Below are 27,749 nucleotides of genomic sequence, written 5' to 3'. Positions count from 1 at the left end.
CTTATGAAATGATCAGGTCCAGCCCTCCAAGGTCTTACCAAGGCCTCTAATGTGTTCCTTACATGCCAGGCTACATCTTTGTTCTCCCTTATCACTTAGGCCTGCAATGTGAGCATCGCCTTTGACTCACCCTTCTCAGACTTACACATACAGGTCATTTCTAATTCTCCAAGACTTTTCTTTTCACTTCTAAAATCTGGCCTTTCCTCACTGTCCAGAAGCCCAGTTTCCATATACTCCACTACAAGTTTCTTCCTTGGCTCTCCATTCACTCGAATACAACCTTCCTGTTTTTGCCTTGTGAGGTCCTTCATAATTTAGTCTAACCCACCCTAACCAATCAAGTAAGCTGGGAATGTTGTTAGAATGTCAGTGCCCATTAATACATTTTTCTCTTAAATACTCCTTTGGGCTTTCTCCCCTTACCCTTGGGGAAAGCTCCCTGAAGAATTTAAACAGTCCCCTTCTCATAGCCTCCTTGTCATCCCTCTGCAAGTCTTACAGTGGCTACATGGTTTAAAATGTGGCCTCCTGACCGTGGCCAAGCACTCAATGAACTGTGACTAATTTCCCAATTATTTCTCCACCCCTCCTCTCTACCCCAGTTAAAACACACATGCAGTTAACAAAGCTGCGTAACTCAAAGATACCATCAGAGGATGGATGAAGTTGTTCAGGACAGGGATTATTTTCCTATTCGCACAAAGCCTAGCAAATCAGGGCCTCACTCCTAATTCAGGATGTTGGGCAATTACCATAATAGTTACATTTTGCTAAAAAGTGCTCCATAAAACACTTATATTCCTTATGGCTGATGATAACATTATAAAAAAAAAAGTTCTGGACTGGATTGGAAACAAAAAACTTTTACCTGTACCTCAGGCCCACTGAATTTTACAAAAATCATCTAGCAGCTTCTCCTATAGCACAAGGAACACAAACACAGTAGTGCTGAAAAAGTGATTCAAGTGATGTTCATCAGCCAAACTCTGAGAAATTCCAAGGAAATGAACAGCAAGAAGCATGCAAGTTTTAGAAATTGCTTTAATCATCATCTGAGGTGACATAGGAAACAAGGTAATTTACAAAGGTTTGTGAGTGCCTTTGAGAGTGGTGTATAGTAAAAGTGGGCAATTACAAACTAGTCTCGGAATTCTGCTAGTAGAACCAAGGGTAGCATTTAGGAGTTATGACACACTTCTTCCCACAAAGCAGCTTGAATATTTAAACTCCTCTTCCAGCTTTTCCCACTGCCATGAGTAGACAGGACCTGGGACCAGCCCAACACAGAAGTAATGGCAAAGTTATGGCAAAATAATATGGAAATAACCGTGGCTAGCTCAGTGAGGCCCCGACTCCTGACAACCAGGGTCTGTAGGCGCTACAATAAGGCTAGTAAGCAGAGTTTGTCCTGAGAAGCCATGCTTGGAGAAGCGAATGCTCTGCTAGGAGGCTCTTGAGACTGGAATGCTTTTTATAATGATGACCTTCCATTTTCTAGAGCTAACATGCAATTTTCTTCATTTTTCAGAACCTCTTGGCAAAAGACCAAAAGAAACCATAAGACCGAGTTCAGAGGCTGGAAAACACCACGAGCCAGCTCTTTTAGAGCTGCAAATGCAGGTCGGGAACAAAACACTATGTGGCACATGCCTACTTGACAGAAGTCTTTACAGCCTCAGAAATGGCTGCGGGCTCCTGATTCCAGGATTACTGTGCACCAAAAATAAAAGCCTGGAAGCTGGTGAAATAAACTGCAGCATCTGAAATAGAATGCCTTCAACATTTGTACAGAGCAAAGTCCATCTCCAAGGGCTCCAGCCCCAAGCATGAGCAGCTTCCTTAAAAGCAAGATGGGAGGAGGAACACCCTCTCAGCACCCCACCTCTTTAGAACCTCCAAAAGCATAAGAAGTTCAGACTGCCGTAAACCAAGGTGGGCAAAGTGAATCTCAAAAGGGCCCTCTCACCACGTGTTTGTTTCTACCAGTCTTAGATTCCCAATTTTAGTAAATGGGGCTGGGGTGGTTCTCAGCTTCAGCAGTTGCAACAGTGTATGGGGTGGGAGGGTGCGAAGCAAAGAGTCTTCAGCTAAGGTCATTTTAGAGTTTGATAGTTTAGAATCAAAATGTTTTGATCTCCACCCAGAAGACAAGCAGTCAGCAAAGATTTCCCTACTTCTGGTATCTGCTACAAAGTAAATGCTTGGAACTTGAAGCCACTTTAACAGCAGCAAGATCCATCTCTGTAAGTGGGCCAGTTCCTCCTAGCTAGGTAGAGCTTTCTGCTTTATGGCCATCTACGTCTAAACAAATCTCAACAGTAGTTCTACACTAGAAACTGGAGTAATGAATGGTAGATGCCTCCTTTTAATGGATCAGAGACATTCCCATCCTTCTCCTTGCAACCAGGTCAGTCTTATTCAGTAGAGAAGAGAGAGAAAGAGAGAGAGACACGGAGGCACTGCTTTGAACACTGTTCAAAGGACACAGAAATGTACACTGATTTTCCATAGCATTACAGTAACTTTGCATATACAGAAGACATTCAAGGTTAATCATTTCAGAACATAGAGCACCAGTCCTTTGAAATAAATCAGAGAGGCAGTTTAATATTTGAAATTGCTATCTGCACGTTGCTGTGACTTGAAAGGAGAACTTCTATTATTCTTTACTGTTTACGTGTAACTTCCAATGTGCAAATTGCTTAAGAAAACAATCATTCTGTTTGTAAGCTAAAATGAATAGCAGTGGCATAGTCCATGTTGTCACCTAGGGTGCTGACAGACATGCAGCTCCCCAGTCTAACTCATGGTGCTTCACAGAAAGCGCCACGAATTAGACCAATCCTCCTGACCCAACAGACATTTGCTGTTGGATCTGGAGGGTAGAGGATCAAACCCCACTTTGGGCCGATCCAGCAAGAGAAGCTGCGTGTTTGCAGCCTCTTCCCCTAGCCCTGCCTCTCCTCTCCCAGCTTTAGTGCTGTCTCAGGATAGGAGGGGGAAAAGACAGGGTCCATTCTGGGGTTTGGGAGGGTGGACTGGAGCCCCCACCTTGGGGCGGGCTCCAATCCACCCTCCTCCCCCCTTCCAGTATAGACCAGGCAAACCCCAGACAGAACTGCCTCCCTTCCCGCCCCACCTCCCATGCTGAAGACGGCTTCAGTCTAGCCTGGCTCCTGGTGTGCACTAACAGAAGTTAATGAAGGCACTCTGCTTTGGAGCACCTTCATCTGAACCCTGATGTAATGAGGGTTCATTTGTCATGCGATCGGGCACTTTTTTAAAGTGCTTTGCACCCATGCACTTCTGCCAGCACACGGCTGTAGTGTGCTTTCTGTCAGTGCCCTTACTGTAGTTAGGGTTCAGGGTTAAAGGTATCCAGGTGAGAAATGGACTAGTGCCCACAATGGCTCTTATTTAATCTTTCCTGCAAGTACAAGGAGAGACTGCATCTATGGTTACAAAACATGCTTTTGAAGCTTTATATAAATAGTTTAACTCTGTTTAAAATAAAAAGCTTAGGTTTTAGCATGCAAATGTATAAAACAAACAAAAAAAAAACCCCTTGCACTTTTCCTCTTAGTCTATGCTACTATCACTCCAGCCCAAAAATTCCCCATTACTACTCCAGCAGTAAGGAGAAACAGTGGGATCACAGACAAGGCACTTGCCCTGTGCATAGCACTTGAGCCACCCAGTTGTCAGGACCTACACAGAGTATGGGTAAGGTGTAGACATTTTATGTACGCTATGTTCCCATCATTAGTAGAAAAAAACAACACATTAGTGCAAATGTGCCAGGGTCCACAGTGACAGAAGAACTAATGAGTATTCAACATAATAGTAGAGAGACTCAGATGAAGAAGAGATGGGGTTTTCAGTCAGACTATTTAAAATTCTGTCTTTATGCCAACACACATTTATTTCCAAGGAATAATAGTTTAGAGAAAAATCATTCAGAGCAAGTGTTCTAGCAAAAAGCAGTTGACTCACTCTTACAGAGAAAAGGCTTGCTATAGGATTGGCTGTGGGGAAGGTTCTAATGTTACACTGTGCCCCAAGCATTTATAGTAAATGATTCCTCTATCACAGCATTTCTCAACCCATGGGTCGTGACCCAAAAGTGGGTCACAACAATATATGAAAGGGTCACAAGCAAACTTTAAAAATGGATCAACAAACTTTAAAAATGGATTCTCCTTTAAAAAGGAGAAAAGCGTGGGAAAACGTGACTTTTCCCTTGCAGGCTGGCAGGGTTCCAGCCTGAAAGGAGCTGCTTGAGGCTCCCCTGGCCCACCCACCCACCCACCCCCTGCCCCACACACTGGGGGGCTACGGTGGGACGGACCATCAGTGTTTACAAATGGGTCCCGGTACAAAAAAAGGTTGAGAACCATTGCTCTATCAGACACAATAAGTATGTTATAAATCAAGGTTTCATTTAAGAAGAGCATTTTTTTGACTTATACTATACTTGAATTGTGTGTGAAGCCGCTATGATGCTTAAAGATCTCAAGATCTATCAATTTACAGCCATGCATATTAAAATCCAAGGTTTGTTAGCCCAGCTTTGAATGCACTCTTCTACTGAAATTCTGTCTTTTAGTAGTTTTGAATTATGGGTAATTTCCAGACTTAAACTGGGTGCTGAATAAGTGCCCCAACATACACACTGTGTATTTTCATTCATAATAACATTCATCCCTTTGTCAGTACTTGGCATTGTTGTTAATACAGAAAAGATAAAAATAAATTCTCCTTTGTCAGGTGAACTGTCTGAAACTCCTAGTAAGTACTTGGGATATCTAGGTATAAAAGCCCACCTATGTTCAGACAAATCCCAAGATAACAATTAACTTAAAATACATAGCTGACATATGCCTTTAAATTCATCTAAGTAAGCAGTTTTCCTTGGGACAAACACACAAACAAACAGCGGACACAAACTGGTTAGGCCTGTGTGCAGTTATTTCTGTGTTTTGCTTTTTTTGGCCTCCATGCAAGGACAGCTTGCAAGAGCAAGTCCTGTTTTCAAGTGTCAACACTGCCCATTACAAAATGCTATCAGGAAATGTGAAGCCATCAACAAAAAGCTTTTCACCTGCATATTTACTTTTAACCCTGAAGGCTGTTAATTGTGAGAAAGCACACAAATGAAGAGTAGCCTATACATCACATATTCGCAAAGTATTCTGTGCAATATCCACATTCAACTAACATACCAGACTGCTTTCATACTGAGTACATAAACAAGAGTTTGTCACTCAAATCTCATTTTATTGTTTCCCAGCTCCTGACTTTTAGAGATCACAGCTCTTTGCGTTTTGTCCCAGATATTTAAATAAAAACTATCCCTATATCAATTAAATATTTTATTTGGGATTCATACTTCTCTGCCAACACATTTCACTCATTATTTAGAAACAAATATTCTGTCTGTTTATGCCTTCTGTTAATTGTACACCTCTCCATTTCTATGAATATCATTTTTTTTGCCTTTCACAATTTTAAGTTGTAAAAAAAAACCCCCAAAAAAACCCTAAACAAATTAAATAATCCAGCTGGTTGTTAAACCAAAACTATAAAATTATATCTTTAAGCTATGTTGATTGTAAAAAAATATGTACAGCTTCCAAAAGAAAGACTACATTTAAGATGAATTCCCAAATATTGGAGTAAATGGTGTGGATTCCAGCTTTTAGGTTCAACATATCTTTGGTGTTTAAATGCCCAAAGTCCTGATGATTTTTTCCTAGAATATACAAATTGCGGAGAAAAGGAAAAAAGAACAAGGATTATTCTCCAGTATTTCAGGTGGCAGGTTATGCATCTCTGATGCTTACCAGAAGGAATCATTTATTAACATTTGATTAGAGAGTGGGGAACAAGTTTTACATCACTTGTAGCAGATGTAAGCTGTTTAAAAAAAACAAAAAACTGTTGGTTACATTTTTGTTCCCATGTCACTTGTATTAGTTCTCTATAATTGGAAAAGAATCATAAAATACAATCATTTGATATGCAGATGCTGAGAAAGAATGTCATGGCTGTTTCTGTATTTCACCTCTTTAGCTATTGCCATAGCTAAAAACTACTTCCCTAATTACTTCTACTGAATTAAATGGGTCTGCCATACTTTAGATATTTATGCAAAGGCTGAAGCTAATATAAATTCAATAGTCTGTTAGAGTTGTGTTGTAGACTGTTATATGACAAAGTTTCCCTATAGAGGCATGGCACCAAAAAAAAGAATTTAGAAACCAAGAAGTTTGGTATGAAGTACATATAGTGCCTCCCTGCCCTAACTCATTCAGAAAGTCATGGTTTGCTACAGTGTACTCTAATGAAGAGTGAGGGAAAAAAAAGGTAGCCACAGCTTCACCTGCCCCTTCCTCAGGCAGAAGAGCTTTTTTTGGAGATTAATGGCACCGTTCTCCAGTAAAGCTCAGCTTCCCTTATTACTGCAGTATAGCAGAGTATGATTGCAGTGTAGACACTCAGTTGCCGTAGCTTGTTTGACTTAAAAAAAAAAAAAGCCATGACAATTTATAGCAGCTGACTGGTTGTCCCCTTACGTTTTCACAAGAACAACAACAGCATAAATGGGGAAGTTCATTTTGTTTTAATGGCAGTTGCACCTGGGATGAATTTGGCCTAGTGTTTCAGTGATGTGGCTGGAATCCCAACTTCAGAAGAAAGTCCCAAGAGAAAAGGACTTTAAGATGTTTTTGAACATGAAGTATTGTAGGATGGCAATTTCCCCAATTCTTGCACCATCCCCTCTTTAATACTTACCTTGCATATAGCATAAACTATAAGGCTTACCAGGCCAGCCCCTCACCCACCTTCACCCTCATAAATTAACACAAATCTCTTCTTTGCAGTAAGGATTATACATGACATTCCATTTCAGAAAGCTACCAACCCTGCTTGGCAATAGACACATATGAGGGGAACAGGGACAGGTGAAATATAAATCCAGTTTCTTAGAGCTCTTCAGTGCAGTTCACCGGTTTCCACTATTTCTGTTTCAATTAAGGCTTCACCAAAAGAAATACGTAGTACCATTTTGTAAAAAAAAAAAAAGCTGATCCTAGCACACTCCTTTCAAAGCAAACGGTCCTGGAGTGATGTTAGCAGAGCTATCATCAATTGTTTTCATGGGTAAAATAGTATCTAACTGGTGGGCCCGGTAAGTCTTCATCCCCATCTGTTTCTGGAGCAAATGATACTGTGAGATCCACATATTTTTTATCAGCTGATGGTTTCACAAGCTTTTGCATCCTACAAAGGAAGGAAAAGCCACTTAGTAAATACAGAAAGAAAAGCAAAGAGTCAAACGCTGAGCTATCCTGAACTAAAGCAAATTATTACCAATGCATCAGCGACTTTGTTAGAAAAGAATGAGCCTTCTGTTAATCAGATATACCAAAGTCGTTCTGGAGTTGCAGAAGGCCTCATTTCAGTTAATGAATTTCTGCTTTTGTTGTCAGACTGCTCAGGCTTTGAGCTATTATATGTTGCTTAACAGCAACCATACAAGATAAAAAGCAGAGGAAGTACTTCCTCCTAACGGTCAAACCCTCCTTCCTCATACAAGCAGTTTTGTTCAGGGCTGGGGGACTAAGGATAAACACAATTCTCTCCCCTCTCCATCTTCAAGAAGGACATTTGGAATTCATGCAACAGATGCTACCCATACCAAAGGGGCAAAAATAGCAGCCAAGGGTCAGATGGAGTCACGGTTTTGGCCAGCTTCTCTCCGCCACATGCAAACAACTTCAACAGTCTATTCTCAGAGCCTTCAAAGTCTACTTACAATGTCTGTTTCTGTAGTTATCTGCACCTAGGTGTCATGGGAGCTCTGCTCCAATGCATACAAAAGTGTACAATGTTCATTTGCAGGGAATAATACTGTTGCAGTTTGGCCCTACCATGTCCACAGATTTGGAAACTGGGTAATGGTGGTGAAAGAAGGCCGGGATTTATTCATTACCTTGTATTAAGTGCAATTTTGGATGGTTTATTGCAGTACAGAGCAATAAACCATTGTGGCAGCTCAGTGACACAAGGCAAACTTGAACGGGCTTGCTGGCAATCAACTTCGTGGCAGACCGTGCTAAACCTTCTCTGCCTTATAGCAGAACAGTCTGGCTTACACAGTCAAATTCAGGCACCACTGCATCACATTTAATGGGTGCTTATTTCAAACGCACTGTTGCAGGCCATATTCCTGTATCACACAACTGGCTGGAGTCACAAAAAATTATTACGTTTTCTTGAAGCTGTAGCGTCAGACAACCTGCTACATATTTAACTTCACTACAGCTCATGAAGTTACATCAGCTACACCAACTAATACGAGCACCTACACCTTCCATGGCACTTTTCATTTGCAGATTTCAAAACACTTTACAATGGAGGCAAGTATTAAGTCAGATCAGGGAGAAGCTTGTTGCATGGAACTAACTGTCAAAGCAACATTAAAACTAAACCAAACTAGTGGTCATACTGGAGTGTCAGTGTACAAATTGGCAAGTACATATCAAAAAGGCAGCTTGACTGCCAATTTCAGCTTCCCTTCCCCTTTTTTCAGTTGTCAATAAGTTAAGAAAGGTAGTTTGTTTTTCTCTACATTCCTAATCAACATGAAAAGCTGTCAAAAGAGAGCATCAACTACTGAAAGAGAAAAGATTTCTCAAGAAAGGAACTCAGGTCAACTAGGCTCTTTGTTTACTCATGTACTTTTTAAAATCCCAGGTTTCAACCTCAATATCCCCAACTTATTACTGAAATGACGCATAAGATGTCTCACATGCACAAACTGAACATTTTAATTATGTCCACTCTTTTGGGGGCAATTCCAGCTTGCATTGGGTAGCCCAGTTTCACTTGTAGTGCAACTGGGAGGCACACCTGTTCCCAATTATTTCCAGTCAGATATTTCCTAGATCTCTCTCTCTCATTCTTGTTGTTTAGACAATGTCACAGGTCTCCCCCTTCCCCACTCCAATGAAAGTTCTACAAAATTGATCATGCTTGTAAACAGAAATTGCGCATTTCTGAAAATCCCTTAAAGGAATGGAACTATAGAAGGAAGCCTTATGTATTCCTAACATGCTCATCAGCAAAATATCTAAGAGCATTCTTAATGGTATCAATTTGTATTCCCTGGATTCCACGTTCAGTTTTGCTATTTTACTGATACTTACGTCAGCTTTAGTCTTTTGATGTGACCAGGCATCACTGGAACATACAGCATTTTGACGCCCTGTACAACCATTGTTGGTTCAATTCCGTATTTCTCCTATAGTTTACAAACACAGGCATTTTAGCAAAATATTCTACACACACCCAGCTCCTTCACTTAGAAGAAACTATTTCTTCAAAGGAACCAGATCCCAGAGAAAAAATAATCTTCATGAAACCCACTTAATAACATTTTACTGTAGATTTCATATGATTTTTTCTATAATTTAAATAGCAAGACAAATTTTAAATGAACTCTGTGCACATGATCAGATGACCATAGTACTGTGCACTTAAAACCTGTGATTATTTTGGCTTCAACAGGAACTTGACACACACTTGAAGAAACAGAAGCCATGACCCCCCTACACCTATGTCCTGTATTAAACCATTACAATAGGCAAAGTCTTACTCTGACAGCATTTATGAAGTCCAGGAGAGTAAAGTCTTCTTTCCCATAAATAGTCCACCGGTCCCAGATGGTAAACGATATCTCATTTCTGTTTTAAAAGAAAGCCAGCAATCACAGTTTGTTTGTCCTTGCATTCTGGAAGTGTGAATTCAACGACTTCTCCCTATACCAATGCTGAAAATATCATCAGCTCTCCTATTAACCTGTTGTTTAGCCTTGAGCGAAATCAGTGCCCCCTCCCCGTCTCAATTTCCCTTTCCACCTTTGTCTCTTTTACCCTCTCTCACAGCGTGCACACAGCACCTTGTACAGGTCCTATAAGGGCTCCTAAATCTAGCATAAAACAAGTAAGATTTAGGTACAGTGAAACAGTGACAGCATGCATTTCATACAGCAAAAGTGCAGAGCCATGCAAACAAAGACTGGAAGACAGGACACTTACTAAATGAAAAAAAACAAAACCAAAAATCAGATGAGAGAAGCACTCAAGGGCAGATTTTTCAAGATAATTTAGTAACTAGTGGCTCTAAGTTGAGTACAAGGCTGTATACACATTTGAAAATGTAGTCATGCATTACTTAGAATAATCAATACTAGCCACTTAACCAAATGATTCTCTACCAAATTCCCTCTTTTTAAAATTATTAAATAAACTAAGACTAGTTTGACAACTCCAGTGGACCATATTACCATAGTACTTTGTCAACAAACAAGCGTAAGAAAATAAGGCAAGTGTCTCCTCAAATTTCCTTTCTATGTTTTTGTTGGGTGTGACAAAATGCATCAGAAAACCGCTTTCCTTCTACAAAGTCTATATTTAAGGACCTAGCTTTTGTAGGGGAAGTGTTAGGAGACATTTTGGGAAACTTACTACTTTCAGAACCTCTAAAAAGTAGCCCAAACTATTTCCGTAGTAGTTTCTAGAAGATGCCAATTAATAGGGATCTACATAAACCACACCAAGGCAAAAGAAAAATTGTGGGCCACTCACAACACATGGCACCATTTCCATGGTCTTTTCGTGGTGGCCTCCCCCACTGGTTGAGGGGCTCCGGTGACCCTGCCCCTTGCCACTGATTGGCCAACAGGGCTACCCTTTGTGCAACCCTGCCCCTTGCTGCCTGCTGATTGATGGGGAGGGACGGGGCCATCAACTGGGCACTTCTCTTGGGCAGCTCTCCTGGCCAACAAGCAACGAGGGCTGGAGGCGGCTGCCACCTTTGCTGCACCCCTTCATACCAGTGGCTTTTCTTCTCTACCATGATGGGTTGGTTGGGAGGCTGAGCTCTGGGAGCCCTGAGGACCACTGGCTCCCACCGGGAAATCAGCATTTTATTTTTAGTACTTTTTTTTTCCCCCTGGCAATTCCGTGGCAAAATCGCAGGGATTGCCATTTTTGCAAAGTTTGTAAAAAACACAAGATCATGAATAGGGTAGATGTCTACCAATTAGACAAGGTTTAAGACACAGTAGGCACATCTACACATGCATTTACTCTGGCCCAAATTTACTCAGGTAAATAAGCTACTTCGGAATAAGGGTTTTTGGGTAGGTGTCTACACATGTGGGGATTAGGGAGAAGATTTGCACCCAGTTCTCTGCAGCCCTACAGTGGGTCCCTGCTGCCACCAGAGGAAGCTCCAGGCTCCCCTTGGGTGCTACCCCAGGGGCTGGCAGGGAGTACTGGGCCAGGAGACCAGTGTCTCCTGGCCCTGGGGGGCTGCCTGTTGCTGGGGGGGGAGGGGTGTGGAAGACAATGTCCCCATGACCTGGAAGCAGGGAGCTTCTGGCCTTGGCTCCCCAATCAGGGGAACGGGGCTTGGAAAGAGCTGCAGGAAAGAGACAGATCCCAGCCCCCTACCCCAATCTGGCAGTGGGGCAGCTAGTAGCTAACTCGCTGCTAGCTGCTCCACCAGTGGATCAGGGCAGGAGGTTGGGACCTACCCCACCTGTGCAGCTTTTTCCAAGCCCTGTGCCTTGATCACCCAATCCGGGCATGGGGCTGGGACTTGCCCCTGATTGGGACAGTTCACAACCAGCCTTGAGCTGCACAGGGAAGTCTGCATTTGCAGCCCAGAGCTGGCTAAGGACTGCCCAAAACAGGAAACATGCTTCCCTGCGCAGCTTGGAACTGGCAGGGAACTGTCTCAGTCAAAGGCAGGTCCCAGCCAGCTCCAGGCTGGGTGGGGAACTGTCTCCATGCAAGGATCTCCCAGCCCCTGCTCCACCACTGCAATTACAATTGTGGAGTGCAGGCTGGGGATCTTGTTCCCAGTCTGTTCCTAGACTCATCTCCGCAATCACTGAGTTGGGCAGGGAACAGGCTCCCTTACCCCCACCAGCAGGGATCTCCCAGCCCGAGCGCCACGAACACAGAGCTTGGGCTGAGAGATAAGGGTCTCCCCTGCTCCCAGATTGTGATCGGGGAGTGGGGGCTGGAAGATAAGGATCTTCCAGCCCCTGCTCCCTGATCGCAATCTGGGAGCAGGCCCCCTGGTGGTTGGCTGGCGAGGAGCAGATTTTGTACCTGGTCAGGCATCTACACGAGCACCATGGCGCCATTACTAATCCTGAGTAAATGTGCTACTCGCATTTGCAGGGAGCAAATTTACTTAAGATTAGGGAGGTTTACTGTGAGGTAAGCAGGTGCATGTGTAGGCACACGTGCTTATTTCACAGTAAACTATGCTAATGAAAAGTTAAGTGTCTCATGTAGCTGCACCTGCAGAAATTTAAACAGGAGTTTTCCTTACCTTTGAAACAAATGCTCACCCAAAAACGGGACTTAGTAAATTGGATGGCAGCCACCAGCCCATTCATTTGCTTCCTCTCCCACTCCAACATCTTTTGATCACATTTTACAGTAACAGATTCATTAACACTCTATTTAGTGTCTTTGTAATACAGGTTTCCCTCAATTGATGTGGTACATGCGTTCCTGGAGAATGCTGCATAAATCGAATTTGCATAAAGTGAACCTACTTTATAAATGTAAGAAATAGGGATAGGTTCCCCTGTTGGCTGCACATGGCTGCCTGCCCCTGCTGCAGCCCTGGGGGCAGTGGACACCACTTGCTTGCAGCTGCTGGGTTCCACCGTGCAGGGGGCGTTCAGGGCATGGTGCTCCAGGGGGTGTGAGGCATGGCGCAGCCCAGTGGCTGCAGGCAGGCGGTGTCCACCACTCCCAGGGCTGCAGCAGGGGCAGGCAGCTGCCTGAAGCCAGACGAGAGCAGGCTGGGCCCGGCGGCTGCTGCAGGCTCAGGGGCTCCGGGCTCTTCCCGGCGCTCTGCCTGTCTCCACCCCAGCCCTGGCTCCAGCGGCTCCAGGAGCTGCCGGTGCCAGCTGCCTGCACCAGGGCACAGTGCAGCCCAGCAGCTACAGGGAGCTGGCATCGGCTGCTCCTAGGACAGCTGCAGCAGGAGTTGGGATGAGTGGGGACACAGAGAGCCCCAGAGGGCTCGGGGCACAGTGCAGCCCAGTGGCTGCCGGCAGCTCCCGGGGCTGGGTTGAGTGCTGTGCCCCACACCGCCTGGGGCTCCACTTGTCCATACACACCCCAGACAGCCCCAAGAGCAGCCGACAGGGCAACCTATCCCTATTTCTTACATTATAAAGTAGGTTCGCTTTATGCAAATTCAATTTATGCAGCACTCTCCAGGCCTATGCTGATTGCATGTATGCAAATTTACCTTGCATATAATGAATTTTAGGTACAAAAGGGTCATTGCATGAGAGCAAATTCGCATAAATCAAACCTGCATAAATCGAGGGAAACCTGTAAATAGCAGAGACCTCTGGGAGAGTATGGTGAAGACTGTAGCATAAGTGTACACTTCTAACAGTAGCTATAAATAAACTTTATAAGTTTACATACTGTGCTAAATGTTAGCTAATACTATTTAAAACTAAAATGATGGGATGCATATAATTTTGAGTTCTCTATAGCCTGCATCAGTTTGAATAGGACCATGATCATACTGTTTTCCCAAGTCACTTTTGAGGACAACTTCACAAATTCTTGAGAACAGAAACTGGGTAGTAGCCCATTATATTCTAAGTTTAAGGCAGACAGTGCTGTATGTACCTTAGTATCTAGACCTTGACATGTTTGTATACAGTTCGTAGCTTGGTTGCTAGTAGAGGTGTGCAAAGCGGGCCCTATTCAATTCAGATTCAGCCCAAATCAGGCACAGTGATTCGATTAATTGATTCAGATCGCCATTCCCGATTCGATTCGGCCAAATCAAAATCTGAAGATTTGATGCCGATTCAGAGAAAGACACAGCTTTAAAAGGTTTTTCTACATACCTTGAGGTAGCAGGCACAGCTTGTTATTGCTGTGATGCTGGAGTGTCTCACGGGATGGGGGGGAGGCCTCCATGTGCTCAGTGGCAAACCTGGAAGTGGACCGGAAATACTCCCAATCCACTTCCGGGTCTGCCGGAGAGTATGCTGGGGGGTCCCATACTCCCCCAGCTCAGTGATCGGCCACAGGGGGACCCCAGATGCCCCCCCCACCCAGGAGGCACCAGTCACCGAGCCAGGGAGGCTGGAAGTGGACTGGAAGTGCTTCTGGTCCACTTCTGGGTCTACTGCTAAGTGTGCTGGGGAACCCCCCATGCTCCTGTGGGACACTCCATGCGCCCCAGCATTGCAGCACTCACGAGCCCCTGCTACCCATCAGTATGTAGAAAAAACGTTTAAAGCTGCGTCTATGTCCGAATCTTTCCAAATCGATTGGAAGGTTCCGATTTGATTCGGAGAGATTAAAGGGTCCTCTGACTCTATCCTGATTCAGAGATTCAGCCACCAAATCGGGCCAAATCTCCGCCGAATCGAATCGGAGACTGAAGCTTCATACAGCCCCAGTTGCTAGGAATGCTACAAGGACCAACGTGGTTTCATTATGTTGTTCTAGGAAGATAATATGCAGGCCCAGGACTGAGATAGAACCCATGCACATTAACTGTATGTATTTAGCTCTTGAAGTAACATTATGCCAAATATCCCAACACTGATCAACAACTTTCTAGAACAAGGGTAAGCAATCTTTTCCAGCTGCAAGCTGGATTGACGCACCCCCTGCTGCCCTTGTCCCCTGCCGCAGTGCGAGAAGAGCGTCTGCTGATGGTTCCAAAAGTTCTGCGGCCAGGTCCAACCCATGGGCCATAGGCTGCTTCCCCTTGTTTTAGGGCACAGGCTTTCATCATTGTGTTCCTTACCTTATTTCTGTTTTTCTTACTTCAGCAGTTTCTGTGAACACTATTATTGGAATGGCTAAGTTAAAAAAGCAATTCTTGTATGCTTCAAATGGATGGCCACCCACAATTTTGATCAATTCCAGTGCAACCTAGGGTAGACAAGATGACTGGGTTACTCAACAGAGACTTAAGTATTACTTGTAACAAAGCTAGCACATAATATTTGGCACAGTCAGTAGTACCGACTCAATTACAGACTTTCCATTAGGCTTAGGTCAGCATTAGGGAGCTGCGTAGCTCAGTCAGTAGGACAACTAGGAGTCTCTGGGGACACATCTGAGTAAGTAGGGGATGCCAGGCAGGCACCCCCCCAAGGTTTTGGGGGCCCCGATCCTACCCAGAAATATTAATGGCTTGAGCTGTCAGGGACTCATAAGCTAGACATTACCATTTTCTAACATGGTGAATACATAAAACTAAAGAACCTGAAATAGTGAGCTAATTGCTTAAGTAAATATATACTGCTATAGCGAGTCCTCTTACATTGTAAAAATATGTACCAGATCTAATCTAAAGACTCTGTTGGGTTGTAAAGCTACATGTTTTAATGGTTATATTAACCAATGAGACTACATCTTTCTTTAGAAATTCATTGAATTACAAATGGAAAAGCCAATTAAGATCAATGATTTATATCAATCCAGCTTGTTGCTGTTACTACTAGCTCATCACATTTCTGTTCCTGTTGATGGCATGCCAGCTAAACAAACAGCTAAACAACAGCAGTGAAAAAGATATTATGTTAAGAAAAATATTACTACAGGCATCTGTGCACAGAATAAGGAATAATACAGCAGAGCCTGCCCCCCTGCTTAGGAAGGGAATGCTTCACTCAGATTAAAGAGTGAGGAGTTAATGTGAAAATAAGGGAAAAGCACTAATGACTCTCACTAGCGTACTAAACAGTGCAACTTAACTTTAACATTAGTCAACAAATTACAACTTTTTAAAAAGCATAAACTATGTTTAATGTTTTTTCCTACTTGCTAATCCAGTTTTAATAGCAAGACAAATGGGGTTACTTTTTATAATTCTGGATTCCCATACTGCTAAATATCAAATACTGTATCATGTTCCAAATTCTCCAGCCCAAGAAAGAGCAATGCATGCCCAAAAGATTGTTTAACATCTCTTCCAACTATAAAGTTAGACCATGAAAAATTTTCCATTTCACTTAAAAACAAAAATATTCTGGCAACAAGTACCACAGACTCAAGATGTTACTGTAGATTTAACCCAGTTTAGGGGTTAATGATACCAGTCTATCAGGGCTGCACTTAATTAACCACTCCTCAAATAATACTGTGTTTAAGTAGAAACAGGCCCAAAATGGAATATGCATTTCCCAAGTCACATGTGGTCTTGTAAAATAAAGGTCTCCTCAAAATGCAAACTTACTCACCAAGCCAGACACTGCAGCGGTAGCAGTTGCAATGGCAGGAATAATCTTTCCAGCAATGCGCTTTGTTTTGAGCCGATCTGCTGGTTCGATGTTGTACATCTTGGCTCGTAGGTTAGATGCTGCTGTTATGAAGTCTATATGCCCATTATCATCATCATCTTTTTCAAAGGAAAGTGGCTTCATTTGCAAATCACCTGTCCATGACATGAACTGCTTATTGTTTATCAATAAAACAAGGAAGACCCAATTCATTTACTGATGTTCTGGTCTGTTTTGTTTAAAACATTTCACTTTAGGGAGTACTAGGTCTTGGTACAAATTTTTTTTTTTAATTTGTCTTTCTGAGCTAAAGAGAACCAGCCAGCAGAGTTAGTAACTAGGTTTACTAACCTGGGTTACATACTTATTAATAATGAGATTAAGCATTTTATTGCCCTTCACCAAAAAGAGAAGAATTTTCTGAGCATTCTTCTCCACCCTGCAAATCCACCCTTCATGGATCCACCTTGCAAAAATCTTTGTAATAATTCACTGAGCCTAGATTAACACTTTCTTTTTAAGAATAAAAATTATAAAGACTTTTGAAATACGTTAAAGAGGAATTATGTGGCATTTTACTACTAGAGCAATTACTATAACAGAGCTCCCATTAAGAAATTCACAGAAGTGATTCTCAGCCTTCTAAATACTAGGACTGCCTTTAATGCAGCTGGGTTCTAGCCAGGCCCTACAGGAAAATGTAAAGGCAAAACAGTGCCCTAACAACTCTGCTCCCCACCCCGCCTCTCCCCCGCTCCAGGTTGAGAACCCTTGCTTTAAAGAACATATTCATTAGTTGCAATGGACAATCCACAGACTTATTTGTTTGCTTCTTAGGGAATTCTTTAAAATAATTCTGGGATTTTTATATTTTAACAGCCATTTAGGGATAGACACCCATTTTAATTAATGTTATACATAAAAAAGAAGTTTCAGGACTCTATGCAGATGCGAATAGCTGAAGCACCAGAGTACTTTTTGCAAACAAGATCTTACATTGTATGATGCTGTGCTACAGCAGCAGTTAAGGCATATGGCCTGCCAAGGCATTTTGTCTGGCCCGCAGAGCATCTCTTGGTCCTGCCCGGTACAGGTACAAGGGGAGTAGCGTGGCTGGTCTCACCGACCCCAGGCATGCAGTGGGGCTAGGGCAGTATGGTGGTCAGACTCCATTTCCCAGCAGCCCCAGCAGTAGCAGATCCTTCCGGTTCCCACAGCTGGGCCTGGCCCTGCTGGCTAGGAACCCTGGCTTGTCTGGCCCACTTCCACCGCAGGGCTGGGACCCATGCAGGCAGGGTACTTTGCTGCATGGCTGGGATGGGGCTGCAGGTGAGCAGCATCCAGGAGTGAGACAGGCAGCTGGGCTGAGGAGACCCTGGGATCTTGGGGCAGTGACAGCATAAAACCAGAGAAGAGCCATGATCCCATCTGCATGGCCCTGCCCTGACCCTGTGGGCAGGGAGCTGAGTCCGGGGCCAGGTTCTGCATCTTAGTTTGTTGAAGTGTGGGGCCGGGGAAGAGCCACAATATGCTCCCTGCACGCCCCTGCCTGTGGAACTGGTACCCATTGCAGGGGTGTGCAGGTTACAGATTGTGGTTCTGCCCTGGGCCCATGATGTCATTGCCCCATGACCCCACCCTGTGATCCCAGCCTCACCTACCTGTCCTGCTCCTGAATACCACTCCCTGCCTACCCATGGTCCCACAAATCTAGGAAATTTTGGCGAGCTGTTGCACTGGGGGGGGGAAGGAGTGGGGTGCTGACCTGCCCTGCAACTGCTCAGCAAAACTGCCTATTTGGCCCACGGGCCCACATTTCCTGCCATCCCCTCCCCACCCCCCGAGTTAAGGCGACACAAATCAAATGGTGAAGTAAATTATAAAGGACATTACTCACTTTTCAAAGCTTCGTTAGCTAGTATGGCATTTTCCAGCTGGAAAATAGCATTCCTTTCATCCTCACTGCTTACTGGATTATGATCTGGTTTCCGCGCAGTTTCATCTGTCTCTACAACCTGTAAATATATGCAGTAATTGAACATATAAATCATATTTTATTTTCTTCAGCACAAGAATGAGATTTACCCAAATATACTGGATTTGGCATTTGCCTTGCATTATGACCACATCAGATAAAAAGCAGCTATTTTCTTCACCGTTAAGGATAAACTGACAACTCTGCAGTACGCAGGGATATGGACAATGCAGACAAGTAACTACGAATTAAGCTAGGGCAGGAATTCAACATCAACTACTCTGTTGTATTCACCTTTCACAGAGGAGTAAGTTGCCTCCATTACAAGGTAAGAGAGTGTCCATGCTGGAAGTTTTTTGCACAGGAGCTTTCACATTGTAAGTTTACACCCTAGCTTGCCTCCTAGTAACTCGTTTGTGAGTCCATAGCACTGGAGACCAAATCCTAACAATGAAACTACATAGGACAGGATGTTCAACCTCCAGCCTGTGGGCTAGATACAGCCCGTCACGCTGTCATTCAGCCTATAGGACTCCCATAGGTCCAGATATTTGGTGGTAGGGAAGCTCTGGTACCACTCCTCTGCTGCCAAGTCTCCAGAACCCCAGGGAGCCCCAGACCCCGCACAGTGGATCTGGCACCTAATCCCAGCAAGCTGGGATAGGCAGTGGTGAGGTGGGCCCCAGGGCCCAATCCTGGTATGGGAGACTGGTGGGGAGGGATGGTGCCAGGACCCTTTGACCCAATCCCAGTGTGAGGGGAGAGGAAGAGAGCTGTACTGCCCCCAGGGACCCAATCCCAGCATGCAGAGGGAAGAAGGGGCAGTACCAGGCCCCCAAAGGCCCAATCCCAGCACACAGAGGAGGGAGGGGGAGCAGCACAGGACCCCAAGGTCTGATCCAGCCTCCATTTCACTCATCTGGCCTGCTCGGCCAAAAGGTTGAGCACCACCAATGAAGGAGAACACACAGACTTACATGCATCTGTGTCAAACATTATCAAGTACTTTAACAATGCAACAATACTGCGTATGTCAAGGATTTAAAAAAAAACTCAACAGTTAAAAAAAAGTTACAACCAACATAGTTTACTGCTTCATATTTATAAAAGGATCTATTGATTTTTTTGTGGTGAGGGGGAGGGAGTGTAGTTCAGAAAGATATAGTATACATTAATTTTCTCGCCCAATTTGAAAATAATCTGACTCAGAGCATTTACTATACTATTCAATTTTTGATTTATTTATTAAAATGCTCTAGTAGTTACTATGGATATAGATGGTTTCAGAAAGTTTTAATATTAAAGGAAAAAAATATAAAAAGGTAACAGCTTTATTAATCACTACTTATGAGCATTAAAATAAACTTGGCTGTATAGCTGTAAAAATGCTTGCAAGTTTAAAGATTTTTTTTTTTTATAATTTAAAAAAGAAACCATTAATTTGTATGAGTTCAGAGCACCGTCAGCTTTATTTTGACTAGACAACACTCAGATGTTTAAATGCAAGATCTCAAAAATAGAACCCGGGGGGGGGAGGCAGGGGAAACATGGTACACAAACCACACACCGACTATGAGGTCATACAGTGGTTGATCAGTAACCGACAGGTAAGGAAGAAGTGGAGGGGGGTACCGAGTAAAGCAAGATCTGAAGACAGATTATTTCTCTGAACTTAGAGCACATTTAAATATTCCACCTACTTTGTTTGAAGGTCTGAACTCTGGTATCTTTACTTCTGAAGTTATCTTCAAAATACTTTCTTCTGATAGGTCCTTGGTTTGGTTTGTTGTTTTTTTAAGAAAAGAAAAAGAAAAAGTAACTGCAGGTTATTTTATTTTGGCAATAAAAAGTAGACAGTCCTATATCTGCTACCAATACAAAAATCAAGTCAAGGAAAAGAAAATTGAACTGAAAATACCCACATACTTTTATTTAACATTTCACTGACAGCAGCATTAATATTATGGGAGGCACTAAGCAATCTTAGATTTGAAGAAACCTATCAGGCTGGGGGATGCAGTGAGATTTCACACTGGCAATCTTACAAATAAAAATGTAAAATTGTTTCATTTATAGTATAAAATGCAAGCAGAACCATATATACAGATCACTATCTATACAAGTTACAAACAGGCAATGGTAGTAAGCATAGATTATCTTGTCTGTGACATTTTCTTGCAGCTGGAGATATGCAGTTAAACCAAAAACATTAATCATTCATGTTAAAATCCCTGCTACCTCTGTTTTCTAAGCAACACATGAACAGAGAAATTCTGACACAACAGTGGGCATATCTACACAAAGTATGAGTGCAACGCAACAAACTCCGGTGCAGTTCACACCAGAGTTTGTTGCTCCTGGGTGCCTCTTTTCGATGTGCACCTAGAACTGCATCACGTTGAACTGGGTCGGAGCAGCTTCAGCCGGCAGAGGAGCCAGGGGGTCAGCATGCCAACTCAGGCCTGCTCCGACCTAGCTCAACGTGCTGTGCAGGGGCTGGCTGGGACACAAGGATGCTCTAGTGTGCGGCTAGTCAGCAGGCAGCCCCTACACTGAAGCACCCTCATGCTCCAGCCAGCCCATTAGTGTCGACACGTGCATTACAGCACACTAAATGCCGCCATAGGATACTACTTGTGTTTACAGGTACTAACATCTGGCAGTGTTTATGAGTTTCCTACAGCCTAACAGGGCCGCACGTGTAGATGCTGAGACTACTGCAGACCTAATTAGGCAGCTCTGCAGTATACATCTCATGTAAATGTGCCCAGAGTATATTCCATCTAGACTAGGTTAGCTGCTCAAGGAGCAGCCATTGTAGCTACTGTCAGAAGATCTGAGAATAAAAATGAACTGGAAATGGAAAGAAGCAGGCAAGGCACCAAACAAAAGCACAGGTATTTTGGTACAGACAGAATGTAAGCCAAATGGTACAGGCAGTGTGTTGGCCAGAAAGGACAAGTGTAGTAAACCAGGGCTTTAGATATGAAATCAAAAGGATCCAATACTATGGAGAAATTAGGTTAGCTAAGAAAAGATAAGGGGGGCTAGAACTGACTGAATATTTCTGAAAGGTTTCTGGTTATTTTCTCTCCTCTTCAAGAATGAATAAGGATAAGTCTGAAGAATTAAAACAAAACAGTTTCTTAAAGATAACTGCTGAGGAAGAGCAGGGATTATAGTATTAGACAATCATGGTGAAGGCTAAAAATAATTTTAAAATTCTGTTTGTTTCACAACATTTTATCACTGAATACTGAATATAAGCAGGAGCACTTGAATACATGGCAAATACTGAAGTGCATCTAAAATTCTCTTTATAGCTCTAACTGGTAGAATGCATTCTCCCATGGCATGGCTTACCTTTTCTGAGAAAGGGATACAGTATACTGTTGCAAAGAGTTTTGCTGCACTTATTATGAAACTGTAGTGTCTGTTGAAAAGAAAATAATTGGCTTTGTAGCAGAAAATATAAATTAGATTATCGTGCAAAAAACATTGTATTTCTACTATACACTGTAACACAAGTCAAGACAGGGACCAATTGGGACAGGCTACAAGAAAATAAAGTTTCTGTCTGTGGCCTGAGAGACACGCTATTGAAGAGCTTTTTAAGAGAAAAAGATGATTCTAAAATTTAAGTGAAAGCCCACAGAGACCTCATGAAAAACCTGAGATAGCTTGAAATATTCCCATCCTTACAATACCAGATTTAATCTTTTCTTCACAATTAAAAATGACATGCAAGGTAATGTCTTATATTACTAATAGACTGAGTTTTCAAAGACTAAGGAGGACTTATCCCAAGAGTACAGATCTGGGGGGGGTCAGACTGCCTGCCTGGGGTTGCTCTGACCTGGGTCAACATGCTGTGCAGGAGCTGCTGGTGCATGAGCGTGCTTCAGCATGGAGCTAGCCAGCAGGCAGCCCCTACACTAAAGCATCCTCATGCCCCAGCCAACCCCTCCAGCATCTATATGTGCACTGCTGTGGTGTAAAACAACTTCGCAGTAGGATAGTAACTGTATTTACAATTACTACCCTGCTGCGGAGTTACTTAGTTCCCTGCAGCCTAAGAGGGCCGCACATGTAGATTGCAGACGTTTGCTGTGGAATTAGTCTACTCCATAGTAAACATCTTGAGTAGATGCATGAACAGTGTTTTAAAATGCTGCTTATGCATTAAATCCTTCAGTTCAGTCATTTGCAAAATTTAGATTAAGCCATGATTATACTGAATTTTATGTGAAGGAAAAGGAGTGGGGCCTTCTACAAAACTTAATGCTTTGACCTGAGGTAGAAGCAAGTTTCCTAGGCATTTTACTAGTGTTGGACAAGTTCTCTATCCACACAAGTCCATCATTCAGGGTTTGTCCTTCAGTGTGTGTACAAAGAATCAGATACAGTACTTACAGAGGATCATTAAATTCAAATTTTGTTGGAAACGGTGGCCTTTTTGGTGACTGCCAAAATAAACCTGTTAAGTAAAAAGATTTTAAGTAAAAATCTAAGCAATTAATAAACACAGTAACACAATGACTTTCATAGACATTAGGGCCTGGAAGGGACCTCGCAAGATCATTGAGTTCAGCCTCGCCCCACCCCCTCTGGCAGGAAGTCAGCTGGGATCAAGTGACCTCAGCAAGAAAAACATCCACATGTTTTTCTCCATGACTTATTCCATAAACTCACGAAATAATGTAACAACTGTTTATACTTACTTCCATCTTTTAATCGTGTATCAAGGGGAAAAGAATGTAGTAGCTGAAGAGCCTAAAGAAGAACATCATAGTATCATTAATGCTTCACTATACACAAGTCAGCACTAATATATTAATGAAACAAAAGCAAATGTTATTTTAGTGCTCTGGAATCTTGGTCTGAAACTCTCCCAGCAGTTATGAAAACACATCCATAGTTGTGTGGGGAGCTCCATCTCAGCTGCTCTGTAAGGCTAAAGCGGTCAAAGTGCTGTTTCCAGCAACAGAATGACACACACATTCATTCAAAGCAAAACACAGGTGTCAACTTCGTATGTCACCTCCCAGGTCGTACATAAGAAAGACCTGTCGTTCAATAAGAGACTTTCCTAGCAAACAATTTCCTGTGTAAGTACTACTTTAGACTTTTTTTTTTTTTTTTTTAAGGAAAAAGAAGCTGTGTACACAATTTAACAACACTGTGGGACACACTTTCAAAGTTGAAAATTCAGCAGCTGTGTTTTAGCCATGGCTTCTGCCATACATTTGAAGAAAAAAGCGTATCAACACAAAACTAGAAAATAGCAAACTTGGCTTAAAAACAAAAAGTCTCGAGACAAAACTTCACCAAAATTAGATCTTGGATAATGACAAGCTTGTCTCTGCGCAATCATACTATCTACCTAGAAAAAAAGTTGCAAAAACAATATTACATAAAATCCTGTCCCTGGCTGTTCTCTAGATGCAATAAATGTAGCACTTTATTCCAACTCTGTTCCCACAAGCAGATTAACACACCTTATTTAATGTAAGATTAATCTAAAATTAAAGATTGTGAAGAGATCATAGGGTGTTTGGAGGGGAAAGCATTTGTGGCAATAAGACAAAATGTTTAGTATTTCTGGAGCAAGTGACAGGCAGCCAAAGGTGAAATGTTTTGCAGTTTTGGTATCTCACAAAAATTCACTTTTAACCTCAATTAAAAACCATCCCATAACCAGGTTTTATATACTCACCTTATGGTTAAAATATTTCTCAAATTTTATTCTTGCTAGCTCCACACACTGAGACCAATTTCGGGGTCTACGACTGAGGTATTTAATAACTTGAAAACAGCCTTCTAAACTCTCCCCCGACTTTATTCTCTAAACACAAAACAGGATTAAGAAAATATTCTTAATGTAATTAATAGAATGGACAATTTCAATATAATAAAAGGCTTAGTCTGTGTGTCTGTCAGTGTGTCTGTCAGTCCGTAATGCTTTTGGCCATCTGCCCAATTGGCATTGGCTGATTGGGCTAGGGCCAGTTGAGTTAAAACAGGAACCCCCTCCACCAGTGCCGCCTCTTCCTGCAGCCAACAGCGAGGCGGCTCCCTCTGCCCCACCTCTACAGAGGGGAAAAAAACCAATAAAATAAAATTAAAAAAAAAAATGGCATGAACACTTGAAAAGTGGCAGGGCCAGCTGAGGAAAGGTGGGAGCCCCTCTTCCAGCCCTACCTCCTCCGCAAACCTTTGGTGTGCCAGTTCCCTCGGCCCACCTCCAGTGGCAAAAAAAATAAAATTAAATTCAATAAAATAAATAAATAAATAAATAAATAAATAAATAAATAAATAAAATAGGGAAAAAACACTTCACAAGTGGCGAGGCCAGCTGATGAAAGCCAGGAACCCCTCCGTCACAGCAGGGTTGGACCTGAAGGGGGGGGGGGGGGGGAGAAAGCGGGGTCGGACCCAAACCAAGAGGGAAGGCATGGGTGGACCTAAACCAAGAGGCAGGGCGGGGTCACATGAACGGCTCTGTCCCTGCCGGCCCCTCTTTCCCCATCATTCTTGATGGGCAATTTGCTAGCATTCTTTATAACTCTTTTATCAGACAGCAAATTCAACTTAGGTAATATTACTAAGAAAGGACAGATGCAGATCCAACTGATGAAATATCATTTACCTTTCACTGCCAGGTTAATGTGGAAGATATTTGTTTGTCCGGGGTCTATTTTTTTTTCTAATTTCAAGCTTCATCAGTTTTAGTGATCATGGAACAATATGTACTTAATACACAAAATAGAACATGTGGATCCTTATTCCTTCCTTTCTTCCTCCTTCCCATAGTCTACTGGCTATTAGTACAGCTCATCTTCTGCTGTCTTGCACTTCAGCAAATGGCTAACAGAGACTCAAGGTTCCCACTCACATATACAGAGGTGCCTAACAGCCCAAAAAGCATTCCACACAAAAAGACTAACTTAAATTTGGATAGTTAGTTGAGCTCCAATGTCAAGTTAAGAAATGACAGGAATGTTTTTGATGTTACCACTCATTAGGGAAACAGACAGTAACAAATCTTACTTTGTAGCCAATATAATCAATCAGTAAATAGACTAGACTCCCCTGGGAGAAGGTTATATTATCCCAAAGTTTAAATTCTGTTAAATTCTGTTAAGCCACAGACTAGTTTAAACTCCTTATTTTATCATGGCATTTATTCTTACCTGTAAGACATTTTCTGCAGATGGATAAGTTTGCCAAAATTTGTTAAACAAGGAAGGCTTATGGGAAAATGCACTTTCAAACTGAAAAACAAAAGAACAAATAAGAAGCTGAGCAAAAGACTGTTTTGTAAGGTTTACTTTTTCCTTCTAAATGTAAAATGTATTTGTATGCAGGCAGCCAGTGCACTTACCTTGTCTCTTGCCCACTGTATTGTGTGCTCAATGGCAGCTGGGAAAGATTTTAAAGTGCAAAAAGGTATTTCTTCTTCTGGTGGATCTCGCTAAATTAGAAAAAAAAAAAGCTGTATGTAAGGACAGGTACATTTAATTATTACTGCAATAGGATCGAAGATTACTATACTATTTTAAGTTCTGGCAGGTTGCTTAAAAAAAAATCAGATCGACAAAGAACAAAATGTGATTTCATGACCCTGGATTTATTTTCTCAAAGCACAAATGATACAGCATTTCAACACAGCCTTAACTGCAACTTAGAACTCAAAAGGCAAGACAATGGGAGTCACGAAGTAAACTGAACCCCAAGACAGTACCACTAGAGCAAACCAAATTTAACAGAAACATCACTTTTCCCCTTTCAATTGAGCAGCTGCCAAAAATTTGTTTCTCCTGCGTAAGTGACATAAATAATGGAAGGAAATTCCAAAATAATCCCTCTCAAAAATATACTGGTTTGTTTGGCTTTTTTTTTTTTTTTTTTTTTTTTTTTTTTTATCTGGACCACTAAAGATCTGATTCCTCTGGACCTCTAATACGGTCTATTTTCCCAGCATCAGGACAAAGTCAAACAGATCATTTCTATTTTAAATAGATGCACAGCATTATAAATGAAGGACAACAGCTCAACCACCAAATGCAAGTAATATTTATAAATGGACAACTTACGTGGCTGTTGTAGGACTCTGTCAGATGAGGCAAAATAACTTCTGTGTGTCCTTTAGTTCCCATAGTGCCAGAGTCTAACAGAGGGCGCAGGTTTGCTACGCAACGACTAGAGAGGAAAAACATGAAAGATGTTTGAGAAGTCTGTTGTCAGCAAGGCCCTCTCCAATGTTCAGAACTCAAAAGGAGAAGCTGAAAATCAATATAAATGACCTCAGAAGCAGCTGGAGGGTTTACAATAATATGTAGAAGCTCAAAAGATCAAGTGAGGAGAGCTGGCAGATAAGAACCTTATTTCACCTAGTCAGTACCTGGAGAACTGCATTATAATACAATCACACGGTTCACTGTCACACCTCTAACAGTGTTAAAACCTTTGATCTTTTCTAGATCTCTTCTTTGAACAACTCTCCAAATGGGTTTGCATCACGCACATCTTGCCACTTTGGCTTTCCTCCAGTAGCTTAAGTTAACAGGCTGTTTTGGGTTGGATCCTCCAGAGTAGAGCCCATTCCCCCCAAAAACGTGTGTACACTTTAACAGTGTCTTCATGTCTTTTTTTTTTCCACAAAAGCATTTTACACTTTTAGCTCTTACTTATCTTTTTGGCAATCTTTATTGACTCCCTTGAACTTTAAGAGGGTTTGAACTTTAAGAAGGCATTGCTTCTGAAAGTTCTTAGATTGAATTGATTACAACACTGCCTTAAATATGTTACTGAAGTGTGAGTGGCTATAAACCAGGTATAAACAGACAAGTTTTATACTAAGTCATGACAAAGGTAATGCTTCTCAATGCCATTTTCTGACCAGAAGTGCACTATAAAAAAAAGATTAACTGCAATCAATCTTGAAAATGTATGTCCACTTCAAAACATCCTGTCTGACTGTTTCCATTACCCAGTGTAGAGGGAGGCATTCATTACACAACTAAAATAGGCCAATCATTCCCACCATTTTTCAGGACCTCCAACATCATACTGACCCTTCTGTGAAAGTGTTATCCAGTTAGGTCAGAGATCCAGAAAGCCTCGCTTAGGTTTAGCATTATAAGCAATACCACTTAAATAAAGAAGCCAAACAAATAAGCTCCCATCTTACCCTGGACCTAGCCTACATCAAGGATTTGAGTTGCTGGTGCAAAGCTACAATCTATTGTTATTCACACAAGAGTAAGCTTACCCCTGCTTCAAAATGAAGATAAATTACATTAATACAGGTCACAGCTTATTGCTTTTTATGCTAGGAGTTTGTGTCAGTACAGCTAGACTGTCACCTGGCCTCACACCACACCAGCAAGTCCCTGGTGTTTGCAA

General features: G+C 42.3%; 1 protein-coding gene across 1 annotated transcript in view; it reads right to left on the bottom strand.

Annotated features, from left to right (window-relative positions):
* Nucleotides 1–1,026: 1,026 nt before the first annotated feature.
* Nucleotides 1,027–27,749, bottom strand: part of UBA6 (ubiquitin like modifier activating enzyme 6) — a 63,155-nt gene continuing 36,432 nt past the window's right edge. The window contains exons 20-33 of the mRNA XM_006265705.4: nt 26,438–26,543; nt 25,726–25,815; nt 25,535–25,615; nt 24,058–24,186; nt 23,063–23,114; nt 22,755–22,818; nt 21,705–21,774; nt 20,042–20,113; nt 18,264–18,381; nt 16,328–16,521; nt 14,887–15,014; nt 9,665–9,752; nt 9,216–9,310; nt 1,027–7,287 (exon numbers count right to left, since the gene is read on the bottom strand). Of these exons, the coding sequence (XP_006265767.2) occupies nt 7,152–7,287; nt 9,216–9,310; nt 9,665–9,752; nt 14,887–15,014; nt 16,328–16,521; nt 18,264–18,381; nt 20,042–20,113; nt 21,705–21,774; nt 22,755–22,818; nt 23,063–23,114; nt 24,058–24,186; nt 25,535–25,615; nt 25,726–25,815; nt 26,438–26,543 (1,423 nt within the window). The 3' untranslated portion in view covers nt 1,027–7,151. The remainder of the gene's footprint in view (nt 7,288–9,215; nt 9,311–9,664; nt 9,753–14,886; nt 15,015–16,327; nt 16,522–18,263; nt 18,382–20,041; nt 20,114–21,704; nt 21,775–22,754; nt 22,819–23,062; nt 23,115–24,057; nt 24,187–25,534; nt 25,616–25,725; nt 25,816–26,437; nt 26,544–27,749) is intronic.

The sequence above is a fragment of the Alligator mississippiensis genome, chromosome 2 (genome assembly GCF_030867095.1).
Source record: "Alligator mississippiensis isolate rAllMis1 chromosome 2, rAllMis1, whole genome shotgun sequence".
NCBI lineage: Eukaryota > Metazoa > Chordata > Crocodylia > Alligatoridae > Alligator > Alligator mississippiensis.
Note: the sequence above shows the minus strand (reverse complement) of the source record. Positions and strands in the feature narration are given on the sequence as shown.